The sequence below is a fragment of the Thalassophryne amazonica genome, chromosome 17 (genome assembly GCF_902500255.1).
Source record: "Thalassophryne amazonica chromosome 17, fThaAma1.1, whole genome shotgun sequence".
Lineage (NCBI taxonomy): Eukaryota > Metazoa > Chordata > Actinopteri > Batrachoidiformes > Batrachoididae > Thalassophryne > Thalassophryne amazonica.
The window spans coordinates 30,260,495-30,286,269 of NC_047119.1; the positions used below are offsets into that span (position 1 = coordinate 30,260,495).

At 40.7% G+C, this 25,775-nt stretch overlaps 4 protein-coding genes across 7 annotated transcripts in view; 1 reads left to right on the forward strand and 3 right to left on the reverse strand.

The window, feature by feature from the left end:
• Positions 1-6,352: 6,352 nt before the first annotated feature.
• Positions 6,353-25,775, reverse strand: part of LOC117529702 (E3 ubiquitin-protein ligase TRIM39-like) — a 33,415-nt gene continuing 13,992 nt past the window's right edge. For 2 of the 4 annotated variants that reach the window (XM_034192554.1, XM_034192551.1), the window contains exon 2: positions 6,353-8,566. In XM_034192554.1, the coding sequence (XP_034048445.1) occupies positions 6,932-8,557 (1,626 nt within the window). In that variant the 5' untranslated portion in view covers positions 8,558-8,566 and the 3' untranslated portion in view covers positions 6,353-6,931. Of the gene's footprint in view, positions 8,567-8,757; positions 8,774-19,516; positions 19,642-25,775 lie in introns of those variants that run through there. The other 2 variants (XM_034192552.1, XM_034192555.1) reach the window with 2 other exon arrangements.
• On the reverse strand, positions 11,308-12,925 carry LOC117530081 (the record flags this gene model as incomplete). Its single annotated transcript, XM_034193016.1, has 2 exons — positions 11,308-12,135; positions 12,875-12,925. Coding segments are annotated over 2 exons (879 nt in total), but the record flags the coding sequence as incomplete, so codon positions are not given.
• LOC117529703 lies at positions 17,943-18,839 on the forward strand (the record flags this gene model as incomplete). Its single annotated transcript, XM_034192556.1, has 1 exon — positions 17,943-18,839. A coding segment is annotated over one exon (897 nt), but the record flags the coding sequence as incomplete, so codon positions are not given.
• LOC117529704 lies at positions 21,396-22,292 on the reverse strand (the record flags this gene model as incomplete). Its single annotated transcript, XM_034192557.1, has 1 exon — positions 21,396-22,292. A coding segment is annotated over one exon (897 nt), but the record flags the coding sequence as incomplete, so codon positions are not given.

Below are 25,775 nucleotides of genomic sequence, written 5' to 3' on the forward strand. Positions count from 1 at the left end.
GCTCTGATTATTAGTCAGAAACTTTACCACTGAGCTAGGACTGCTGTCCTATGAAAGGTGCAGGAAAATGCCTGATATCAGGAAGGACACGGACATATATAAAAGAAAATAAAACCACACACCATATACAAACACCACATTTTATTGTATCCCTCTTATCAAGTGGCCAATACAAATATAATCCGTCTGTTCCTCTGTAGTTGACCCATGGTCACAGATGTACAGTCATGAAATGACATGAATGATGAAGTAGTTCACTGTTCTCATGTCCATGTCTACAGGTCCGGTATGTCCAGCCAACCACATGCGTGTGTTCTGCTCGACACGTGTCTTGTGGACAGCGTGCCGCAGCACAGACATCGCGTCATGTGGAACAGAGCTCACATGTGTGATGTGATAGTCAGATCACCTGCTGCGTGTTCTGACCTGATGGTCCGTTTCAACTTTGGGGCAGCCTGCTGTGTGCGCACTCACTTGCCGCAGCCCATTGCCGCAGCGATATATGTTTTTATTTATGTCCAGGTAAGGACAGCAAGCAGACACACGTGCGTCACAGTGGGCAGTTGTGAGTTCATGTCTGTCCAAACACAATAAATGTTGTCCAGCTGTGACGTCCAGATCCACAGCTCCCCACAGCTGGTTCTGTCAGCAGCCACACCTCCTGTCAGTTCAATACACACACCAATGTGTCACTCGAACTTAGACGAATTTCACATCCTCTTCGACAGTGATTGTCTGCAGACTGTTTTCATGATGATAGTACGAATGGCCACACATTTTCTATGTGACATGCGAGCGGTGTTAGATGTTTGTGCGCGTCAGCCAGAATTTGGCTGACACCTGCTGCGAGAGGGTTCGATGGGCTTGCACAGCGCACACTCTGTCTTTGAACTGCTGGTGTGTGCAAATAGTTGTAGCAACATGTGTACGAGGCGTTGGAAGCAGCTAGGATTTTTCACATTTTGCACACGATTCCTGCTTCATGTGCACTTTATGTGCAAATCGACCAAATTCGGACTATGTGTGAAGGGACCCTTAAGTTTGACACTGTATAACTGATGTGGCCAGCCAATCAGGATGCAGCCAGTCAGGATGCAGTTAGCCAATCAGCAGAAGCTGTATTTCTGTATTAATATTATTTTGCTCTAGATGCCAGTGACAATATGTTCAAATATATAGAAATTAATCATTTTTCAATTTCACTTCATGACTTAAATTTTTTTATTATTATTTTTTTAAATTCAAATAAATCCTTCTCTGCCCTGATATGAAACAAAAAGACTGTTTCAACACATCTGGGAAGCATCTAATGCATTTTGTAGATGAAACCTTTGTAAAACCAAAGCAAAACATTTTGGATCCGTTTTGTGTTTCCTGGGATGTTTTATTTATTTATTTATTTATTTATTCAATGTTTTACCAGGTAAGTCAATTGAGAACACTTTCTCATTTACAATGACGACCTGGACAAGAGGCAACACAACAGCAGGAGAGAATAAAATGTTACACGCACCTTTAAACGCTGTGCCCACGCCTTCTGTGTGAGAGCGGCTTAAAACCAAAAATAAAATCTGGCATTGAAAAGTCTTATTATTAATAAATTACAGAATAAAATATATTCCATTTGAATGACATATTTTGATTTTCTGTTTTAATATCACAATCTTCAGTATTTGTAACTTGAATGTTTCTGCTGAGATGAGTGATTGTATGAACAAGTTCCACACTTTCACTGCAGACAGACACATTTTTGAATTAATTGCACACTACTTGTTCCACAGTACTCTCACCAGCTTATACACTATTCTCTCCACTTACATAACCACACTACACTCTACCCTGTCTATTTTTTTATGATTCTATCTCATTTTAATTTTATAAGTTGTTTGTTGATGCAGACAAAAGACATGTGATCAGTGATTTTGATCAGTGACTTTGATGCAGTGACTGATGAAGTGCTATTATGAGGTAAAAATGATGAGTTCCTTTAAAGAGTGTTCCACTATAAAATATGTCCAGTTTTTACATATTGTATATCATCAAAAATGTTTTTTCTGCCACTCCTAAATTCTCCCTCCATTTTTTATGTATGTACATGTACTTTAAATTTTTTTTTACTTTATTTAAACTTTCAAAATGACAAGGAAACACACGGTACATTAAAAGAAAAATCAAAGGAAAGTTTGCAGAGCACAAAAAGGAGGAAAATATTACCAGCTGAAGAAAATGAAGAACTGGCAAAGCAAAGGGAACAAATGAAAAAGTCATAGTCAAAAAGTGGTGAAGAAAAAGAAGAACCCCTGCAGGTTAAAAGAAAAAGGGCATCCAAGGTGAGGAGGGAAAAGGTTAATCCAAGAAGTCCCAGACAAAGAGCTGCAACATCATTTATGTGAAAGACAATGTAAGAAAAAAAACATTATAGGGGAACCGGGGCACAGTGAATCAGTAGCTGTATCTGCAAAACTTCATATATATTTGCAGCAGTTATGCCATATTTTTTGCATAAAGACACCCCCTTATAAATCAGTGTTTTGTTTTTTGGATACATTAAGGGTAAAACTAAGTGGCAAGTGAAGTTAGTTTTTTCTGTCAAAAGTAAATTTTGTGGATGTCAGTGTCTTTGTATTTATTTCTCACAACAGAGGAAAGGTGGCACAAAAATTGTTATTAGTTCGAAGACTACCCCGTCCAACTGATGATGAGCATGTGTTATGTTTTCTCCAGACTATCAGTTATTTGATAACATGATTCATGTGTGTCACTTACACCGGGGGCACAGTGAATCAGTCTAGAAAGTGATTTACTAAGCCCCAGTATCAAGACGACAAATATTACTTGTTGAAGCTTATACATTTATTTTTCCATGAATTATTTCTATAATTTGTATATATAAACAACTGTTTTCACATTTGAACAGAAATTATGACAGTTGATAATTTGTATATATAAACATGGGTGCAATTTGGTGGGGGATGGGGGGGACATGTCAACCAGGGACAGAATATGGCATGTCCCCCCACCTTCTGACATATATATGTGTACTTGAAACATGCTATACCAGTCTTATGTGCAAACCATGTCAGTCTTATGTGCAAAACCATGTCAGAATAGTATCTTTGTTTCTGCAAGTTTGTATTTTAGCAGCATTGACTTGTTTACAACACCTGTTTCTTGTTTGTCACATTCGGACTGCATTTGCCCAGATTTGAAACCAAAAATAGTTGCCTCTAGGGACTAGTGTCTACACATAAGTATCGATGGACCACACGCAAATTTACTAAATTCTGAAAGTTAGAAAAGGAAATCAGAAAAGCTATCTAGGACCTCAGAAAGCCCATCTGCAATTATTGCTTGATCTCCAGAATCATGTTATGCAAGCGAAATTATGTGTTGTGTGTTGGGGGGTGTGGCTGGACATTTTGGTGTTCTTTTCTTTTCTTTGCTCTCCAGGTGGTATGAAAACTGATTTGTCTGTGGAGAAGGTGCTGGCTGAAGAGTCCTTCACCCTCATCAACATCATGTGCAGCACCTGTGGATGGTGCTCACACCCTCATCAACATCATGTGCAGCACCTGTGGATGGTGCTCACATGCAACCTTGAAGACTTTCAGCTGAAGCGGATGATTAGATGGCGTTGTGCATTTCGGCCATGTGCGATTCGAGCAGAATTGCCGGGAATTTGACCTTGTGATGTTCGTTTGTGAGACGCTGAGGACCGCGCCTGGGTTTGACACATCGAGCCTGTGAAGCAGGAAGGGTGAGGGACACATGCTGTCAGCACACATCAGAGGTGATTAATTGTTTGACTACTTGTTGATAGTAACTTGGTATTTTGTTACGCAGTATATTTGAATTGTGATGAGAATTGTGCAGCTTGCTTCTCACTGCTGTGGCGTGCGGACAAGTGATCCTCCACCTGTTGTGAGAAGCTGCTCATTTGCATAAAGCTTAAAATACAGACCTGAATGTGTTTCTGATGGTGTGTGTCTTTTGGAGGATATTAGTTGTAACTGCTGACTTACCTCACCTCTTCTATCCTTCGCAGAGAGTCGGTTTGTCGTGTCCACCTGGGGGGTGTTTGGCGGTAACAGTGAGTCCAGAAGCGCCGGGCTTCGATCCTTTTGGGCGCTGGAGAGCGTGCTAGCCTTCACTCCACCAGAATGATGCTGTTTTATTTTCTACACTTTATTATGCACCAGAGGGTTAAAAAATAAATTGTTTTTGTTATTGGAACCGCTTTCTGGTTATTTTAGCGCTGGGTTCCGTCAGACGCAGGTCCGCTCCTCAACCCGCGTCGACACATAACATTATGTTCAGTATGAATGGTGTCATTAGTGCCACTTCGAAAATTAAATTCATGATAAGTAATTTATCCTAAACTTATGATCTGTTGTTTTTCAAACTTATGCAAAAACAAATCTTGAGAAAAAAAATACAATATGCGATAGTTAATAATTATTAAGAGCCTGTTCTTTCATATTTATGAATACATTTTACCACATTGCAGTTGTTTTTTTTAAATGAAAACGCAACCTATCATTCTTTTTGAGTTCTACACATGTGGTGATACCTTATTTACACCATGATGTTAATAAAATCAGTGCTGGCTATTCTCAGAATAAAGTACTTATATCCACAGTTTCAAATTGCATAAGTCAAATGGTGTCCACTTTATGATCTTCTCAAAACATTCAAATTACTGTTCTGGATGCTCAGAGTGAAACTGAGCTTATCTAGAAACCGTTGGCTTCTGTGATCCTAAAGCAGCCCCCAGATCCCCGGCCTATGGGCTTCGACCCTGTGGGCCTCACAGGGTCCCCCTTTGTCCCCCCCAGTTGCGAGTTCTAAATTGCACCCTCGATCCCCGGCCTATGGTCTTTGGCCCTGCGGGCCTCACACTTTGTCCCCCCCAAATCTCTAGTTCTAAATTGTGCCCTTGCATATAAACAACTGTTTTCACATTTGAACAGAACGTATGGCAGTTGTATTTATAATAGTTTCTAAAGGACATATATCACTATAAGACACTCACATTACATAGCTGGTTTGCTGTATTATAGTTTGTATATATGCATCAGCAAATATTTAATAATTTTGAAGAAATCTTTATATGCATGTGTTTTTCATGATATTCTAAGTTGATTCACTGTGCCCTGTGAATTAGTGTCCTGGGCACAGTGAATCAAAAATTTTAAATCGATTTTAAACACCTGTAACTTACGAGAAGGCATAATAACACAGCCTTATAAACAATAACTTGCTGTATTAAATCCACAACAGAATGACCTAAAAATATGCATAATGTGTTTATGCTGCCACAAAACAACATTTCTGATCCACTGGGCCCCGGCTTCCCCTAAATAAAGAGACTTTAACATGATAATATTTTAGTTTTCCCTTTTTAATAGTTATGATTAATAGCAGCTTTTACTGTCACATAGTGACAGATAGAAAACACACGAGCTGAAAATAAATTGCAATTTTCTTTTGTTATACTGCTATTGTGATTCATTTTTACATTTCGGTTTTTTTGTTGTCGTCCATAACAGTCTGATCTCTAACCACGCTGAGACACACAACTAAAACAACAATCAAAGTTCCAATATATTTGGACCTAACTGTGTTCTCGTCTGTACTCACCAGTGTTTGTGTTTGACAGAGACTCTGCTGAGTTGTTGAGTAAAACCTGGAGAATTAAAACTCGTAAAGACAAACTAAAGTCGACTGCAGCTCTTCTGTGAAACTCACCAACTCCTCAACAAAACCTGTCTTTGCAGTTTTGCTCCACCTCTTATGTGAAACTCACCGTCACTTTCATTTCAGGTGAAATGTGACGTTCGCACGATTTAACAACCTTGTAAGTCTGATGGTCAAACTTTCATGGGCTTTTATTTCCTCAAATATATAAGACACAGATTTTTTTTCAAATACTTACCCCCCCCTCCAGAATGTCCTGTGGTTGAAAATCCTTTTAATATACGAGGGTAGGCTGAAAAGTTCTAAGGCTCACTATAATGCAGTTAATGCATTACTCCTTCATGGGGAGCCTTAGAACTTTTCAGCCTACCCTCGTATAATGTGGATGTTTGCAGAATTTCCACATCAGATTTACAAAGTGGTTAAAAAGTGCTGACAGAAATGTGACGCTGAAAATCTGTCTTTGTCGTGTTGCTCCGCCTCTTGCTGTGCAGGTGGATCAAAACCAACAACAATTCTTTAGTCAGGTCAAAGGTCAGCTCACTGTCTGACCTCAAACTGACATTTTAAGGACCATTTAAAAGTATGTTTAAGAAACAATTTCAAAAACACAATAAGAGAAACTCACTGTCATAGATCAATATTTTTAATTCATTATTATTATCAGTTATTATTGTTTCATGTTTTATCAGCATTTTTAGATTTACAGAAACTGACAGTGTCTTTACATGATTGTGTTTAACATGAATCCCCAAACACACACACACTCATCTTCAACCGCTTATCAAAGATCGGGTCCCAGGAGTCAGAGGGTGTGAGGCGGGTACAACCTGGACAGGACGCCAGTCTGTCACAGAGTCACAAACAGACAAACAAACACATTCACACCAACAAACAATTTAATGTTTCTGATCCACCAACTGTAACCTGCATGTGTTTGGATGTGGGAGGAAGCAGGAGCAGCCAGAGAGAACCCACACAGACAGGGGGAGAACTGTCAGGCAACAGTGCTAACCTCTAAGACACCGTGCTGCCGTCCCCAAACATATTTAACTGTAAAAAGTACATAAGAACAGATTTGACTGATTTTAGTTCTAATAACAAAAACAATAACAATTAAAACAAACAGACAAAAATATATGATTCATAAAGTGAGTACACAGCGCAATGATACTAAAAATATAGTTTTGCATTCAATAACATGTTTTTTAGAACACAAATTCAAATGTTGATTTTATTCAGTGTGATTGAGAGGACAGATAATCAGAGGGGCGGAGGTTTTACCACCATGATTTGGATGAGGACTAAAAAATGGGTAGATTTTCTGATTGAAGGAGCAGCCAGTAAAGGAGTAAAGAAGATCTGCAGCATCAACATCATAAAAGGAGATCAGACCCTCCTCATAATCCACAAACACCCCGACCTTCTCAGGCTGAGACCTCACAGAGAGACGGACTGAAGAGCCAGTAAGAGCTTCATACTCATTTTCATTCCTCAACCTTATTGTCCAGTAACCATCCTTAGGACATAGTGTGAATTCTTTTTTCCTGTTGACAGACTCTCTGGCCACTCCTAAAGTCCACTTAGTCTTCCCTTTAACCTGAACCTCAAAATAAAATCTTCCTGCAGAGAAACTCTGTTTTGATAAAACACACCCATGATATGAATTTCTCTCTGGGTTGTCTGAGAGATTCTTCCATTTATCACCAGTTTTTACTTGTTTTCCATCATCAGACAGGATGAGGTAAGGATTTGCTGTATCAGGATCCAGAGTCACATCCACTGCATACTGCTGGACCCTCTTCAGTTCAGCTTCACTCACTTTCTTCATGTCTTTTCTGATGGTCTCCTCCAGCTGACTCACAGCTCTCACCACACTCCCCTCATATGACGGTGGATGGACTCTGACCTCAGTCCAGTCCTTGGTGGGTGGAGCAGGGCTCAGGGACTGGAAGCCTTGGAGGAGGTGGAGGTGGTCTTCAGACTGTGAGAGCTGCTCCACCTCAGAGCTCCTCTTCTGCAGCTCAGAGATTTCATGTTCCAGCTCTGTGATGAAGCCTTCAGCCTGGACCTCTGTCCTCTTCTGCTTCTCCTCGATGGTCTCGAGGAGCTCGTTCAGACCTCTATGAACAGACTCCATCAGAGCAGTGAAGATCTGAACACCAGCTGATTTCTCTTTGTCTGCATTTTTCTGACTGAGCTCGACTGACTGTTTGATCTCCTGAATCTTCAGTCGTCTCTTCTGAATCATCTCATGAATTTCAGCTTCTGTCTTCCTCAGCTCAGTCTTCTTTCCTTCATATTCTGCTTTCAGAGGAACAACATGTGACTTGTGCTCTTCAAATGTACAAAGTATGCAGACACACATCTGGTCATTCTTGCAGAACAGCTCCAGCAGTTTGTTGTGTTTTTCACACATTCTGCCTTCCAGGTTCTCCACAGGGTCGATCAACTGATGTCTCTTCAGACCTGACCTTGTCAGATGAGGGTCCAGGTGAGTCTCACAGTAGGACATCAGACACACCAGGCAGGACTTCAGGGCCTTCAGTTTGGCTTCAGGACAGATGTCACAGAGAACTTCTCCTGGTTCAGCAGATCGTTGCTCTGAGCTGCTGCTGACTTTCTGTTTGAACTGATCAACCATCTCAGAGATGAAAATATTGACCTTCAGCTCAGGTCTTGTGTCAAAAACCTTTTTACAGTTGGGACATTGACAAGGAACGTTAATGTCCCAGTGTTCAGTGATGCACTTTTTACAGAAGTTGTGTCCACATGATGTAGTAACTGGATTGGTGAAAACATCCAAACAGATGGAGCACAAGAACTGATCTTCAGAAAGCAGACAGCTGGCAGCAGACATGTCCACACCCTGAGAACACAACGTTAGAAACAAAACTGGAATAAGATTGTTGTTGATTTTCGGTTTAATATCATAAATCATGATTCTTGTAAAGATTTTGAAAAAAATAAAAATTGTCAGACTTTATTTAAAATTCCAGTTGTCATGTATCATCATATTTTTGTGTCTCACAGTGAAAGTGACGAGTTAAAACTACGTACATCTAAACTAACGTGTTCATGAAGCTCTCTGTCCTTTACTGATGCATCATTCAGTACGTAGGGTCGTATCTCACTGGGCTGCGACTGATGGAGAGGAGGCGGAGACAAAAAAAATGGTGCCAAACAGGTGAACAGGCAACATGTTTTTCATGTGGAATCTCATTGAATTCATCCTCCTGACACATATGTGCATGACGGCTGACTGTCCGCTGTGTGCGTGCACCACGGGTTGCTGCTGGCCCGGCTGCAGAGCCGGGTGGCTGTTGGACTCGCTGGGGTGCTTCCAGAAGTGCTGTTCCTCTGTGATCATATAAAAGCAAAAGTGTGTGTCAACCCGCCACATGTTGCGTACTTTCTGAGTAGAAGAGACTATGTGTAGAGGGGGACAAGACGCACATCTGATGAGGAAGTTTGTCCTGTAAATGTTTTGGTCTGTTCAAAAATCAAGCAACACTCTAGCGCCGTCCTGTGACTCAGGTGAGGGGATGGAGAACGGCTGCGAACATCATGAATTACCTCACGGATTCCGTTTGCAGCCTGTCACAGTCCAGTGAGATATGACTTTAAAAAAAAATCTGTGAATTCAGCAAAATGATCTGAAACTTCTCTGTTTAAGATTCATTTTGCTCCTCGTTTAGTTTCAGTGGGGTTTTTTTTTTTTCAAGTCATGTAAAATCAACCAAATGTTTCACTTCCTGTTTATTCAATATTTTATGGGTTTGTATCACTTTTGATTCCACTGTATTCCAAAGAACATGAACAACTCCAGACCTTTAATCTCTGACTTGACAACAAAATGTTGAGGAAATTATACCTGAATATGAAATGGATCAACAGTTAAGTTTACAGTATTTTGGGTTCACTTCCTAAAGTGTTCACTCATCTTGCATGTAAATCCTCAAATTAAAGCTAACATTCTACACTGTGAGGTGATAGATGACACGGACACGTCACCAATCTATTGGCTCTTTTCCACTGCAGGGTACCGACTCTACTCCACGCTACCTAAACGCTAAACATGTCACTCCCGGACCGGGAGTGACATATTTAGCCGCATCAATCAATCAATCAATTTTTTTTTATATAGCACCAAATCACGACAAACAGTTGCCCCAAGGAGCTTTATATTGTAAGGCAAGGCCATACAATAATTATGTAAAACCCCAACGGTCAAAACGACCCCCTGTGAGCAAGCACTTGGCGACAGTGGGAAGGAAAAACTCCCTTTTAACAGGAAGAAACCTCCAGCAGAACCAGGCTCAGGGAGGGGCAGTCTTCTGCTGGGACTGGTTGGGGCTGAGGGAGAGAACCAGGAAAAAGACATGCTGTGGAGGGGAGCAGAGATCGATCACTAATGATTAAATGCAGAGTGGTGCATACAGAGCAAAAAGAGAAAGAAACAGTGCATCATGGGAACCCCCCAGCAGTCTACGTCTATAGCAGCATAACTAAGGGATGGTTCAGGGTCACCTGATCCAGCCCTAACTATAAGCTTTAGCAAAAAGGAAAGTTTTAAGCCTAATCTTAAAAGTAGAGAGGGTGTCTGTCTCCCTGATCTGAATTGGGAGCTGGTTCCACAGGAGAGGAGCCTGAAAGCTGAAGGCTCTGCCTCCCATTCTACTCTTACAAACCCTAGGAACTACAAGTAAGCCTGCAGTCTGAGAGCGAAGTGCTCTATTGGGGTGATATGGTACTACGAGGTCCCTAAGATAAGATGGGACCTGATTATTCAAAACCTTGTAAGTAAGAAGAAGAATTTTAAATTCTATTCTAGAGTTAACAGGAAGCCAATGAAGAGAGGCCAATATGGGTGACATATGCTCTCTCCTTCTAGTCCCCGTCAGTACTCTAGCTGCAGCATTTTGAATTAACTGAAGGCTTTTTAGGGAAGTTTTAGGACAACCTGATAATAATGAATTACAATAGTCCAGCCTAGAGGAAATAAATGCATGAATTAGTTTTTCAGCATCACTCTGAGACAAGACGTTTCTGATTTTAGAGATATTGCGTAAATGCAAAAAAGCAGTCCTACATATTTGTTTAATATGCGCTTTGAATGACATATCCTGATCAAAAATGACTCCAAGATTTCTCACAGTATTACTATCAATCAATCAATCAATCAATCAATCAATCAATCAATTTTTTTATATAGCGCCAAATCACAACAAACAGTTGCCCCAAGGCGCTTTATATTGTAAGGCAAGGCCATACAATAATTATGTAAAACCCCAACGGTCAAAAACGACCCCCTGTGAGCAAGCACTTGGCTCCAGTGGGAAGGAAAAACTCCCTTTTAACAGGAAGATACCTCCAGCAGAACCAGGCTCAGGGAGGGGCAGTCTTCTGCTGGAACTGGTTGGGGCTGAGGGAGAGAACCAGGAAAAAGACATGCTGTGGAGGGGAGCAGAGATCGATCACTAATGATTAAATGCAGAGTGGTGCATACAGAGCAAAAAGAGAAAGAAACAGTGCATCATGGGAACCCCCCAGCAGTCTACGTCTATAGCAGCATAACTAAGGGATGGTTCAGGGTCACCTGATCCAGCCCTAACTATAAGCTTTAGCAAAAAGGAAAGTTTTAAGCCTAATCTTAAAAGTAGAGAGGGTGTCTGTCTCCCTGATCTCAATTGGGAGCTGGTTCCACAGGACAGGAGCCTGAAAGCTGAAGGCTCTGCCTCCCATTCTACTCTTACAAACCCTAGGAACTACAAGTAAGCCTGCAGTCTGAGAGCGAAGCGCTCTATTGGGGTGATATGGTACTACGAGGTCCCTAAGATAAGATGGGACCTGATTATTCAAAACCTTATAAGTAAGAAGAAGAATTTTAAATTCTATTCTAGAATTAACAGGAAGCCAATGAAGAGAGGCCAATATGGGTGAGATATGCTCTCTCCTTCTAGTCCCCGTCAGTACTCTAGCTGCAGCATTTTGAATTAACTGAAGGCTTTTTAGGGAACTTTTAGGACAACCTGATAATAATGAATTACAATAGTCCAGCCTAGAGGAAATAAATGCATGAATTAGTTTTTCAGCATCACTCTGAGACAAGACCTTTCTGATTTTAGAGATATTGCGTAAATGCAAAAAAGCAGTCCTACATATTTGTTTAATATGCGCTTTGAATGACACATCCTGATCAAAAATGACTCCAAGATTTCTCACAGTATTACTAGAGGTCAGGGTAATGCCATCCACAGTAAGGATCTGGTTAGACACCATGTTTCTAAGATTTGTGGGGCCAAGTACAATAACTTCAGTTTTATCTGAGTTTAAAAGCAGGAAATTAGAGGTCATCCATGTCTTTATGTCTGTAAGACAATCCTGCAGTTTAGCTAATTGGTGTGTGTCCTCTGGCTTCATGGATAGATAAAGCTGGGTATCATCTGCGTAACTGTTGTGAAAGTGTAGGAACACGGACCCACAACAGGGGGCGCAATGAACGGACAATGGAGAGAGTAAATAACAAGATTTACTACTGAAACAAGCACGAGTAATACAACAAACACAATTTGGGGTCGAATCCGCTGGTGTCGTGTGGGCAGGCTCGAAGGTAGGAGACGTCTGTCTCAGTCGAACCGGAACCACCCAGATCTCCTCTGCCACCGAACCCCGGAAATACTGGAACCGCCAAGTCCCGAATTCCCAGGTGGCCACTGCCTCCGCTCGTCGGATCCGGTACTGCTGGCAGGAGAGAGCAACAACACACAGGAGTGGATGAACGCACCCAGTAACAGAGAGGGGAGAAGCCGCCTCCACCTCTTGGCAAAGTATAGCAGGAAGGTGAGTACTTATCCAAAGAATGAGGTTTTCAGCAGTCACCAGTCCTGAAAAAGGTTTTAACAGTCTTAGCTGATGATGCAATGTATAACTGCAGAGAATACTACCTTGGTCTTAGGCGATATCTCGGCACTGAGGTGGAGACGCCGTCCTCCTGATATACCTCGGTGCTGAGTAGAACAGCTGTGTCTGGTGATGGGTGACAGCTGTCACCCAGGCTACTCCCATGATGCGGCAGCGCCCTCTGGTGCCTGGAGCCCGCACTCCAGGCAGGGCGCCCTCTGTTGGTGGTGGGCCAGCAGTACCTCCTCTTCAGCGGCCCACACAACACGTAACAATGAAAATTTAAGCAATACCGTCTAATAATACTGCCTAAGGGAAGCATGTATAAAGTGAATAAAATTGGTCCTAGCACAGAACCTTGTGGAACTCCATAATTAACTTTAGTCTGTGAAGAAGATTCCCCATTTACATGAACAAATTGTAATCTATTAGACAAATATGATTCAAACCACCGCAGCGCAGTGCCTTTAATACCTATGGCATGCTCTAATCTCTGTAATAAAATTTTATGGTCAACAGTATCAAAAGCAGCACTGAGGTCTAACAGAACAAGCACAGAGATAAGACCACTGTCCGAGGCCATAAGAAGATCATTTGTAACCTTCACTAATGCTGTTTCTGTACTATGATGAATTCTAAAACCTGACTGAAACTCTTCAAATAGACCATTCCTCTGCAGATGATCAGTTAGCTGTTTTACAACTACCCTTTCAAGAATTTTTGAGAGAAAAGGAAGGTTGGAGATTGGCCTATAATTAGCTAAGATAGCTGGGTCAAGTGATGGCTTTTTAAGTAATGGTTTAATTACTGCCACCTTAAAAGCCTGTGGTACATAGCCAACTAACAAAGATAGATTGATCATATTTAAGATCGAAGCATTAAATAATGGTAGGGCTTCCTTGAGCAGCCTGGTAGGAATGGGGTCTAATAAACATGTTGATGGTTTGGATGAAGTAACTAATGAAAATAACTCAGACAGAACAATCGGAGAGAAAGAGTCTAACCAAATACCGGCATCACTGAAAGCAGCCAAAGATAACGATACGTCTTTGGGATGGTTATGAGTAATTTTTTCTCTAATAGTTAAAATTTTGATAGCAAAGAAAGTCATGAAGTCATTACTAGTTAAAGTTAATGGAATACTCAGCTCAATAGAGCTCTGACTCTTTGTCAGCCTGGCTACAGTGCTGAAAAGAAACCTGGGGTTGTTCTTATTTTCTTCAATTAGTGATGAGTAGAAAGATGTCCTAGCTTTACGGAGAGCTTTTTTATAGAGCAACAGACTCTTTTTCCAGGCTAAGTGCATTAGAGAACATAAAGAAGGAATCATATCCTTAAACCTAGTTACAGCGCTTTCTGAAAGACTTCTAGTGTAATGAAACTTATTCCCCACTGCTGGGTAGTCCATCAGAGTAAATGTAAATGTTATTAAGAAATGATCAGACAGAAGGGAGTTTTCAGGGAATACTGTTAAGTCTTCTATTTCCATACCATAAGTCAGAACAAGATCTAAGATATGATTAAAGTGGTGGGTGGACTCATTTACTTTTTGAGCAAAGCCAATAGAGTCTAATAATAGATTAAATGCAGTGTTGAGGCTGTCATTCTCAGCATCTGTGTGGATGTTAAAATCGCCCACTATAATTATCTTATCTGAGCTAAGCACTAAGTCAGACAAAAGGTCTGAAAATTCACAGAGAAACTCATAGTAACGACCAGGTGGACGATAGATAATAACAAATAAAACTGGTTTTTGGGACTTCCAATTTGGATGGACAAGACAAAGAGTCAAGCTTTCAAATGAATTAAAGCTCTGTCTGGGTTTTTGATTAATTAATAAGCTGGAATGGAAGATTGCTGCTAATCCTCCGCCCCGGCCCGTGCTACGAGCATTCTGACAGTTAGTGTGACTCGGGGGTGTTGACTCATTTAAACTAACATATTCATAACTGGTTACAGCAGGTTTCTGCCTTACAGAAACCTGCTGTAACCAGGTTTCTGTAAGGCAGAATAAATCAATATGTTGATCAATTATTATATAATTTACCAACAGGGACTTAGAAGAGAGAGACCTAATGTTTAATAGACCACATTTAACTGTTTTAGTCTGTGGTGCAGTTGAAGGTGCTATATTATTTTTTCTTTTTGAATTTTTATGCTTAAATAGATTTTTGCTGGTTATTGGTGGTCTGGGAGCAGGCACCGTCTCTACGGGGATGGGGTAATGAGGGGATGGCAGGGGGAGAGAAGCTGCAGAGAGGTGTGTAAGACTACAACTCTGCTTCCTGGTCCCAACCCTGGATAGTCACGGTTTGGAGGATTTAAGAAAATTGGCCAGATTTCTAGAAATGAGAGCTGCTCCATCCAAAGTGGGATGGATGCCGTCTCTCTAAGTTGTATCACATGTCCAAAATGTTGCTTTCAATTTGCTAAATGCACTGTGATTGGTCTGTTTTGGCCATGTGGCTCTCAGAGGTGGATTTCCAGCCAATCACAGCTTGCTTTACAAATCCTGATTCCAAAATGATGATGTCACAGCTCTGATCTCATCAAAAGTTGACAGGTGTTGGCATGAAATGGAGCCAGTATTTACATGATTTCTGTGATTTTTATTTAATTTGGGGTCTGGGAGAAAACAAAACCACAACAGTTTGGTATCTGTGGTCAGTCTGGTCATCACACGGGGTCTGGGTTTTGTCTTTTTGTTCAGCAAACCTCTCAAAAAGACTGAACCAGCCCCTCGTGATGCCCAGGCTGTCCACAAACCAAACTGTTGGGGATTCATTTAGTCTCAGATTCCAGTTCACATGGCTCCAAATTCTAATTCTCCTCCCAGTCCCTCCAACATTTTTCCATAATTTGTACTAATCACACATCTTCAGCATATAACTAATATAATGAAGGCAAAGCCTTTGACCGAGCAGCATTTTCATCTCTGGAAAAATACTGAAGTTGTTTGATTGAAATACTGTCCTCTGGCTTCATGGATAGATAAAGCTGGGTATCATCTGCGTAACAATGAAAATTTAAGCAATACCGTCTAATAATACTACCTAAGGGAAGCATGTATAAAGTGAATAAAATTGGTCCTAGCACAGAACCTTGTGGAACTCCATAATTAACCCTAGTCTGTGAAGAAGATTCCCCATGTACATGAACAAATTGTAATCTATTAGACAAATATTATTCAAACCACCGCAGCGCAGTGCCTTTAATACCTATGGCATGCTCTAATCTCTGTAATAAAATTTTATGGTCAACAGTATCAAAAGCAGCACTGAGGTCTAACAGAACAAGCACAGAGATGAGTCCACTGTCCGAGGCCATAAGAAGATCATTTGTAACCTTCACTAATGCTGTTTCTGTACTATGATGAATTCTAAAACCTGACTGAAACTCTTCAAATAGACCATTCCTCTGCAGATGATCAGTTAGCTGTTTTACAACTATCCTTTCAAGAATTTTTGAGAGAAAAGGAAGGTTGGAGATTGGCCTATAATTAGCTAAGATAGCTGGGTCAAGTGATGGCTTTTTAAGTAATGGTTTAATTACTGCCACCTTAAAAGCCTGTGGTACATAGCCAACTAACAAAGATAGATTGATCATATTTAAGATCGAAGCATTAAATAATGGTAGGGCTTCCTTGAGCAGCCTGGTAGGAATGGGGTCTAATAAACATGTTGATGGTTTGGATGAAGTAACTAATGAAAATAACTCAGACAGAACAATGTGAGAGAATGAGTCTAACCAAATACCGGCATCACTGAAAGCAGCCAAAGATAACGATACGTCTTTGGGATGGCATGTTCTCCTTGAATTGCTGGCTGTCTGAGTGGTGTCCAAAAAATGAGGTGGGCTTCATAGATAATTGGCAAACCTTCTGGGGAAAACCTGGTCTTGTTAGGAGAGACGGCATCTATCCCACTTTGGATGGAGCAGCTCTCATTTCTAGAAATCTGGCCAATTTTCTTAAATCCTCCAAACCGTGACTATCCAGGGTTGGGACCAGGAAGCAGAGTTGTAGTCTTACACACCTCTCTGCAGCTTCTCTCCCCCTGCCATCCCCTCATTACCCCATCCCCGTAGAGACGGTGCCTGCTCCCAGACCACCAATAACCAGCAAAAATCTATTTAAGCATAAAAATTCAAAAAGAAAAAATAATATAGCACCTTCAACTGCACCACAGACTAAAACAGTTAAATGTGGTCTATTAAACATTAGGTCTCTCTCTTCTAAGTCCCTGTTAGTAAATGATATAATAATTGATCAACATATTGATTTATTCTGCCTTACAGAAACCTGGTTACAGCAGGATGAATATGTTAGTTTAAATGAGTCAACACCCCCGAGTCACACTAACTGCCAGAACGCTCGTAGCACGGGCTGAGGCGGAGGATTAGCAGCAATCTTCCATTCCAGCTTATTAATTAATCAAAAACCCAGACAGAGCTTTAATTCATTTGAAAGCTTGTCTCTTAGTCTTGTCCATCCAAATTGGAAGTCCCAAAAAACAGTTTCATTTGTTGTTATCTATCGTGCACCTGGTCGTTACTGTGAGTTTCTCTGTGAATTTTCGGACCTTTTGTCTGACTTAGTGCTTAGCTCAGATAAGATAATTATAGTGGGTGATTTTAACATCCACATAGATGCTGAGAATGACAGCCTCAACACTGCATTTAATCTATTGTTAGACTCGATTGGCTTTGCTCAAAATGTAAATGAGTCCACCCACCACTTTAATCATACCTTAGATCTTGTTCTGACTTATGGTATGGAAATTGAAGACTTAACAGTATTCCCTGAAAACCCCCTTCTGTCTGATCATTTCTTAATAACATTTACATTTACTCTGATGGACTACCCAGCAGTGGGGAATAAGTTTCATTACAGTAGAAGTCACTAATTGAAGAAAATAAGAACAACCCCAGGTTTCTTTTCAGCACTGTAGCCAGGCTGACAAAGACTCAGAGCTCTATTGAGCCGAGTATTCCTTTAACTTTAACTAGTAATGACTTCATGACTTTCTTTGCTAATAAAATTTTAACTATTAGAGAAAAAATTACTCATTAAAAAATGATCTTCTTATGGCCTCAGACAGTGGAGTCATCTCTGTGCTTGTTCTGTTAGACCTCAGTGCTGCTTTTGATACTGTTGACCATAAAATTTTATTACAGAGATTATTAGAGCATGCCATAGGTATTAAAGGCACTGCGCTGCGGTGGTTTGAATCATATTTATCTAATAGATTACAATTTATGTAAATGGAGAATCTTCTTCACAGACTAAGGTTAATTATGGAGTTCCACAAGGTTCTGTGCTAGGACCAATTTTATTCACTTTATACATGCTTCCCTTAGGCAGTATTATTAGACAGAATTGCTTAAATTTTCATTGTTACGCAGATGATACTCAGCTTTATCTATCCATGAAGCCAGAGGACACACACCAATTAGCTAAACTGCAGGATTGTCTTACAGACATAAAGACATGGATGACCTCTAATTTCCTGCTTTTAAACTTAGATAAAACTGAAGTTATTGTACTTGGCCCCACAAATCTTAGAAACATGGTGTCTAACCAGATCCTTACTCTGGATGGCATTACCCTGACCTCTAGTAATACTGTGAGAAATCTTGGAGTCATTTTTGATCAGGATATGTCATTCAATGCGCATATTAAACAAATATGTAGGACTGCTTTTTTGCATTTGCGCAATATCTCTAAAATTAGAAAGGTCTTGTCTCAGAGTGATGCTGAAAAACTAATTCATGCATTTATTTCCTCTAGGCTGGACTATTGTAATTCATTATTATCAGGTTGTCCTAAAAGTTCCCTGAAAAGCCTTCAGTTAATTCAAAATGCTGCAGCTAGAGTACTAACGGGGACTAGAAGGAGAGAGCATATCTCACCCATATTGGCCTCTCTTCATTGGCTTCCTGTTAATTCTAGAATAGAATTTAAAATTCTTCTTCTTACTTATAAGGTTTTGAATAATCAGGTCCCATCTTATCTTAGGGACCTCTTAGTACCATATCACCCCAATAGAGCGCTTCGCTCTCAGACTGCAGGCTTACTTGTAGTTCCTAGGGTTTGTAAGAGTAGAATGGGAGGCAGAGCCTTCAGCTTTCAGGCTCCTCTCCTCTGGAACCAGCTCCCAATTCAGATCAGGGAGACAGACACCCTCTCTACTTTTAAGATTAGGCTTAAAACTTTCCTTTTTGCTAAAGCTTATAGTTAGGGCTGGATCAGGTGACCCTGAACCATCCCTTAGTTATGCTGCTATAGACATAGACTGCTGGGGGGGTTCCCATGATGCACTGAGTGTTTCTTTCTCTTTTTGCTCTGTATGCACCACTCTGCATTTAATCATTAGTGACTGATCTCTGCTCCCCTCCACAGCATGTCTTTTTCCTGGTTCTCTCCCTCAGCCCCAACCAGTCCCAGCAGAAGACTGCCCCTCCCTGAGCCTGGTTCTGCTGGAGGTTTCTTCCTGTTAAAAGGGAGTTTTTCCTTCCCACTGTCGCCAAGTGCTTGCTCACAGGGGGTCGTTTTGACCGTTGGGGTTTTTACGTAATTATTGTATGGCCTTGCCTTACAATATAAAGCGCCTTGGGGCAACTGTTTGTTGTGATTTGGCGCTATATAAATAAAATTGATTGATTGATTGATATCAGTTCTCTTATTTTATAGTTATGATCAATAGCAGCTTTTACCCTAACATAGTGACAGATAGAAAACACACTGGCTTTAAATAAACTTCTTTTGTTATTCTGCTATTGTGATTCCTTTCTGCTTTTTGGTTCTTTTGTTGTCGTCCATGACAGTCTGATCTCTAACCACGCTGAGACACACAACTAAAACAACAATCAAAGTTCCAATATATTTGGACCTAACTGTGTTCTCGTCTGTACTCACCAGTGTTTGTGTTTGACAGAGACTCTGCTGAGTTGAGTAAAACCTGGAGAATTAAACCTCGTGAAGACAAAAGTCGACTGCAGCTCTTCTGTGAAACTCACTGTCACCAAAACCTGTCTTTGCAGTTTTGCTCCGCCTCTTATATAAAACTCACCAACTTTCACTTTCATTTCAGGTTAAATGTGACATCAGCACTATTTAACAACCCTGTAAGTCTGATGCGCAAACTTTCATGGGCTTTTATTTCCTCAATTATACAACCCCTGGCAAAAAATTATGGAATCACCGGCCTCGGAGGATGTTCATTCAGTTGTTTAATTTTGTAGAAAAAAAAGCAGATCACAGACATGACACAAAACTAAAGTCATTTCAAATGGCAACTTTCTGGCTTTAAGAAACACTATAAGAAATCAAGAAAAAAAGATTGTGGCAGTCAGTAACGGTTACTTTTTTAGACCAAGCAGAGGAAAAAAAAATATGGAATCACTCAATTCTGAGGAAAAAAATATGGAATCACCCTGTAAATTTTCATCCCCAAAACTAAGACCTGCATCATATCAGATCTGCTCGTTAGTCTGCATCTAAAAAGGAGTGAACACACCTTGGAGAGCTGTTGCACCAAGTGGACTGACATGAATCATGGCTCCAACACGAGAGATGTCAATTGAAACAAAGGAGAGGATTATCAAACTCTTAAAAGAGAGTAAATCATCACGCAATGTTGCAAAAGATGTTGGTTGTTCACAGTCAGCTGTGTCTAAACTGATGACCAAATACAAACAACATGGGAAGGTTGTTAAAGGCAAACATACTGGTAGACCAAGGAAGACATCAAAGCGTCAAGACAGAAAACTTAAAGCAATATGTCTCAAAAATCGAAAAATGTACAACAAAACAAATGAGGAACGAATGGGAGGAAACTGGAGTCAGAGCCGGGTGGGTGGAGGTTGTTGGACTCGCTCGGCTACTTCCAGAAGTGCTGTCCATCTCTGATCATATAAAAGAAAAAGTGTGTGTCAACCACTCACAAGTTGTCTCACATGTTGTGTCACAAGTTGTATCACATGTCCAAAATGTTGCTTTCAATTTGCTAAATGCACTGTGATTGGTCTGTTCTGGCCATGTGGCTCTCAGAGGTGGATTTCCAGCCAATCACAGCTTGCTTTACAAATCCTGATTCCAAAATGATGATGTCACAGCTCTGATCTCATCAAAAGTTGACAGGTGTCGGTATGAAATGGAGCCAGTATTTACATGATTTCTGTGATTTTTATTTAATTTGGGGTCTGGGAGAAAACAAAACCACAACAGTTTGGTATCTGTGGTCAGTCTGGTCATCACACAGGGTCTGGGTTTTGTCTTTTTGTTCAGCAAACCTCTCAAAAAGACTGAACCAGCCCTTCGTGATGCCCAGGCTGTCCACAAACCAAACTGTTGGGGATTCATTTAGTCTCAGATTACAGTTCACATGGCTCCAAATTCTAATTCTCCTCCCACTCCCTCCAACATTTTTCCATAATTTGTACTAATCACACATCTTCAGCATATAACTAATATAATGAAGGCAAAGCCTTTGACCGAGCAGCATTTTCGTCTCTGGAAAAATACTGAAATATTTGAAATACTGTAAAAAATTGAAGATTCAATTGAACAATATTATTTTAATAATTTTCTTGAGGGGTTGATTACACAAAAAAAGAGCTTGATTCTCCTGATCAACTCAATCAATCAACTTTTTTCTTGTATAGCGCCAAATCACAACAAACAGTTGCCCCAAGGCGCTCCACATTGCAAGGCAAGGCCATACAATAATTATGAAACACAGTCTACGTCTAAAGCAACATAACCAAGGGATGGTCCAGGGTCACCCGATCCAGCCCTAACTATAAGCCTTAGCGAAAAGGAAAGTTTTAAGCCTAATCTTAAAAGTAGAGAGGGTATCTGTCTCCCTGATCTGAATTGGGAGCTGGTTCCACAGGAGAGGAGCCTGAAAGCTGAAGGCTCTGCCTCCCATTCTACTCTTACAAACCCTAGGAACTACAAGTAAGCCCGCAGTCTGAGAGCGAAGCGCTCTAATGGGGTAATATGGTACTATGAGGTCCCTAAGATAAGATGGGACCTGATTATTCAAAACCTTATAAGTAAGAAGAAGAATTTTAAATTCTATTCTAGCATTAACAGGAAGCCAATGAAGGGAGGCCAACACGGGTGAGATATGCTCTCTCCTGCTAGTCCCCGTCAGTACTCTAGCTGCAGCATTCTGAACCAACTGAAGGCTTTTTAGGGAACTTTTAGGACAACCTGATAATAATGAATTACAATAGTCCAGCCTAGAGGAAACAAATGCATGAATTAGTTTTTCAGCATCACTCTGAGACAAGACCTTTCTGATTTTAGAGATATTGCGTAAATGCAAAAAGGCAGTCCTACATATTTGTTTAATATGCGCTTTGAATGACATATCCTGATCAAAAATAACTCCAAGATTTCTCACAGTATTACTAGAGATCAGGGAAATGCCATCCAGAGTAACGATCTGGTTAGACACCATGCTTCTAAGATTTGTGGGGCCAAGTACAATAACTTCAGTTTTATCTGAGTTTAAAAGCAGGAAATTAGAGGTCATCCATGTCTTTATGTCTGTAAGACAATCCTGCAGTTTAGCTAATTGGTGCGTATCCTCTGGCTTCATGGATAGATAAAGCTGGGTATCATCTGCGTAACAATGAAAATTTAAGCAATACCGTCTAATAATACTGCCCAAGGGAAGCATGTATAAAGTGAATAAAATTGGTCCTAGCACAGAACCTTGTGGAACTCCATAATTAACTTTAGTCTGTGAAGAAGATTCCCCATTTACATGAACAAACTGTAATCTATTAGACAAATATGATTCAAACCACCGCAGCGCAATGCCTTTAATACCTATGACATGCTCTAATCTCTGTAATAAAATTTTATGGTCAACAGTATCAAAAGCAGCACTGAGGTCCAACAGAACAAGCACAGAGATAAGTCCACTGTCCAAAGCCATAAGAAGATCATTTGTAACCTTCACTAATGCTGTTTCTGTACTATGATGAATTCTAAAACCTGACTGAAACTCTTCAAATAGACCATTCCTCTGCAGGTGATCAGTTAGCTGTTTTACAACTACCCTCTCAAGAATCTTTGAGAGAAAAGGAAGGTTGGAGATTGGCCTATAATTAGCTAAGATAGCTGGGTCAAGTGATGGCTTTTTAAGTAATGGTTTAATTACTGCCACCTTAAAGGCCTGTGGTACATAACCAACTAACAAAGATAGATTGATCATATTTAAGATTGAAGCATTAAATAATGGTAGGACTTCCTTGAGCAGCCTGGCAGGAATGGGGTCTAATAAGCATGTTGATGGTTTGGATGAAGTAACTAATGAAAATAACTCAGACAGAACAATCGGAGAGAAAGAGTCTAACCAAATACCGGCATCACTGAAAGCAGCCAAAGATAACGATACATCTTTGGGATGGTTATGAGTAATTTTTTCTCTAATAGTCAAAATTTTGTTAGCAAAGAAAGTCATGAAGTCATTACTAGTTAAAGTTAATGGAATACTCAGCTCAATAGAGCTCTGACTCTTTGTCAGCCTGGCTACAGTGCTGAAAAGAAACCTGGGGTTGTTCTTATTTTCTTCAATTAGTGATGAGTAGAAAGATGTCCTAGCTTCACGAAGGGCTTTCTTATAGAGCAACAAACTCTTTTTCCAGGCTAAGTGAAGATCTTCTAAATTAGTGAGACGCCATTTCCTCTCCAACTTACGGGTTATCTGCTTTAAGCTACGAGTTTGTGAGTTATACCACGGAGTCAGACACTTCTGATTTAAAGCTCTCTTTTTCAGAGGAGCTACAGCATCCAAAGTTGTCTTCAATGAGGATGTAAAACTATTGACAAGATACTCTAACTCCCTTACAGAGTTTAGGTAGCTACTCTGCTCTGTGTTGGTATATGACATTAGAGAACATAAAGAAGGAATCATATCCTTAAACCTAGTTACAGCGCTTTCTGAAAGACTTCTAGTGTAATGAAACTTATTCCCCACTGCAGGGTAGTCCATCAGGGTAAATGTAAATGTTATTAAAAAATGATCAGACAAAAGGGAGTTTTCAGGGAATACTGTTAAGTCTTCTATTTCCATACCATAAGTCAGAACAAGATCTAAAATATGATTAAAGTGGTGGGTGGACTCATTTACTTTTCGAGCAAAGCCGATAGAGTCTAATAATAGATTAAATGCAGTGTTGAGGCTGTCATTTTCAGCATCTGTGTGGATGTTAAAATCGCCCACTATAATTATCTTATCTGAGCTAAGCACTAAGTCAGACAAAAGGTCTGAAAATTCACAGAGAAACTCACAGTAACGACCAGGTGGACGATAGATAATAACAAATAAAACTGGTTTTTGGGACTTCCAATTTGGATGGACAAGACTAAGAGACAAGCTTTCAAATGAATTAAAGCTCTGTCTAGGTTTTTGATTAATTAATAAGCTGGAATGGAAGATTGCTGCTAATCCTCCGCCCCGGCCCGTGCTACGAGCATTCTGACAGTTAGTGTGACTCGGGGGTGTTGACTCATTTAAACTAACATATTCATCCTGCTGTAACCAAGTTTCTGTTAGGCAGAATAAATCAATACGTTGATCAATTATTATATCATTTACCAACAGGGACTTAGAAGAAAGAGACCTAATGTTTAATAGACCACATTTAACTGTTTTAGTCTGTGGTGCAATTGAAGGTGCTATATTATTTTTTCTTTTTGAATTTTTATGCTTAAATAGATTTTTGCTAGTTATTGGTGGTCTGGGAGCAGGCACCGTCTCTACGGGGATGGGGTAATAGGGGGATGGCAGGGGGAGAGAAGCTGCAGAGAGGTGTATAAGACCACAGCTCTGCCTCCTGGTCCCAACGCTAGACAGTCACAGTTTGGAGGATCCCAAAAAATTGGCCAGATTTCTAGAAATGAGAGCTGCTCCCTCTAAAGTGGGATGGATGCCGTCTCTCCTAACAAGACCAGGTTTTCCCCAGAAGCTTTGCCAATTATCAATGAAGCCCACCTCATTTTTTGGACACCACTCAGACAGCCAGCAATTCAAGGAGAACATGCGGCTAAACATGTCACTCCCGGTCTGATTGGGGAGGGGCCCAGAGAAAACAACAGAGTCCGACATTGTTTTTGCAAAGTTACACACCGATTCAATGTTAATTTTAGTGACCTCCGATTGGCGTAACCGAGTGTCATTACTGCCGACGTGAATTACAATCTTACCAAATTTACGCTTAGCCTTAGCCAGCAATTTCAAATGTCCTTCGATGTCGCCTGCTCTGGCCCCCGGAAGACAATTGACAATGGTTGCTGGTGTCGCTAACTTCACATTTCTCAAAACAGAGTCGCCAATAACCAGAGTTTGATCCTCGGCGAGTGTATCGTCGAGTGGGGAAAAACGGTTAGAGATGTGAACGGGTTGACGGTGTACACGGGGCTTCTGTTTAGGGCTACGCTTCCTCCTCACAGTCACCCAGTCAGCCTGCCTTCCCGACTGCACGGGGTCTGCCAGGGGGGAACTAACGGCGGCTAAGCTACCTTGGTCCGCACCGACTACAGGGGCCTGGCTAGCTGTAGAATTTTCCACGGTGCGGAGCCGAGCCTCCAATTCGCCCAGCCTGGCCTCCAAAGCTACGAATAAGCTGCACTTATTACATGTACCGTTACTGCTAAAAGAGGCCGAGGAATAACTAAACATTTCACACCCAGAGCAGAAAAGTACGGGAGAGACAGGAGAAGCCGCCATGCTAAAACGGCTAAGAGCTAGTAGCTACGCTAAGCTAGCGGATTCCCAAACAGGGAATCCGACACTAGACAGGCTGTGGAGCAGCACAGGTAACGCACGACAACAGTGCTAAAATAAAATAAAAATCCACTAGACAGGCTGTGGAGCAGCACAGGTAACGCACAACAACAGTGCTAAAAAATAAAATAAAATAAAAATAAAAATCCACTGGACAGGCTGTGGAGCAGCACAGGCAACGCACGACAACAGTGCTAAAACAAAATAAAAATCCACTAGACAGGCTGTGGAGCAGCACAGGTAACGCACGACAACAGTGCTAAAATAAAATAAAAATCCACTAGACAGGCTGTGGAGCAGCACAGGTAACGCACAACAACAGTGCTAAAAAATAAAATAAAATAAAAATAAAAATCCACTGGACAGGCTGTG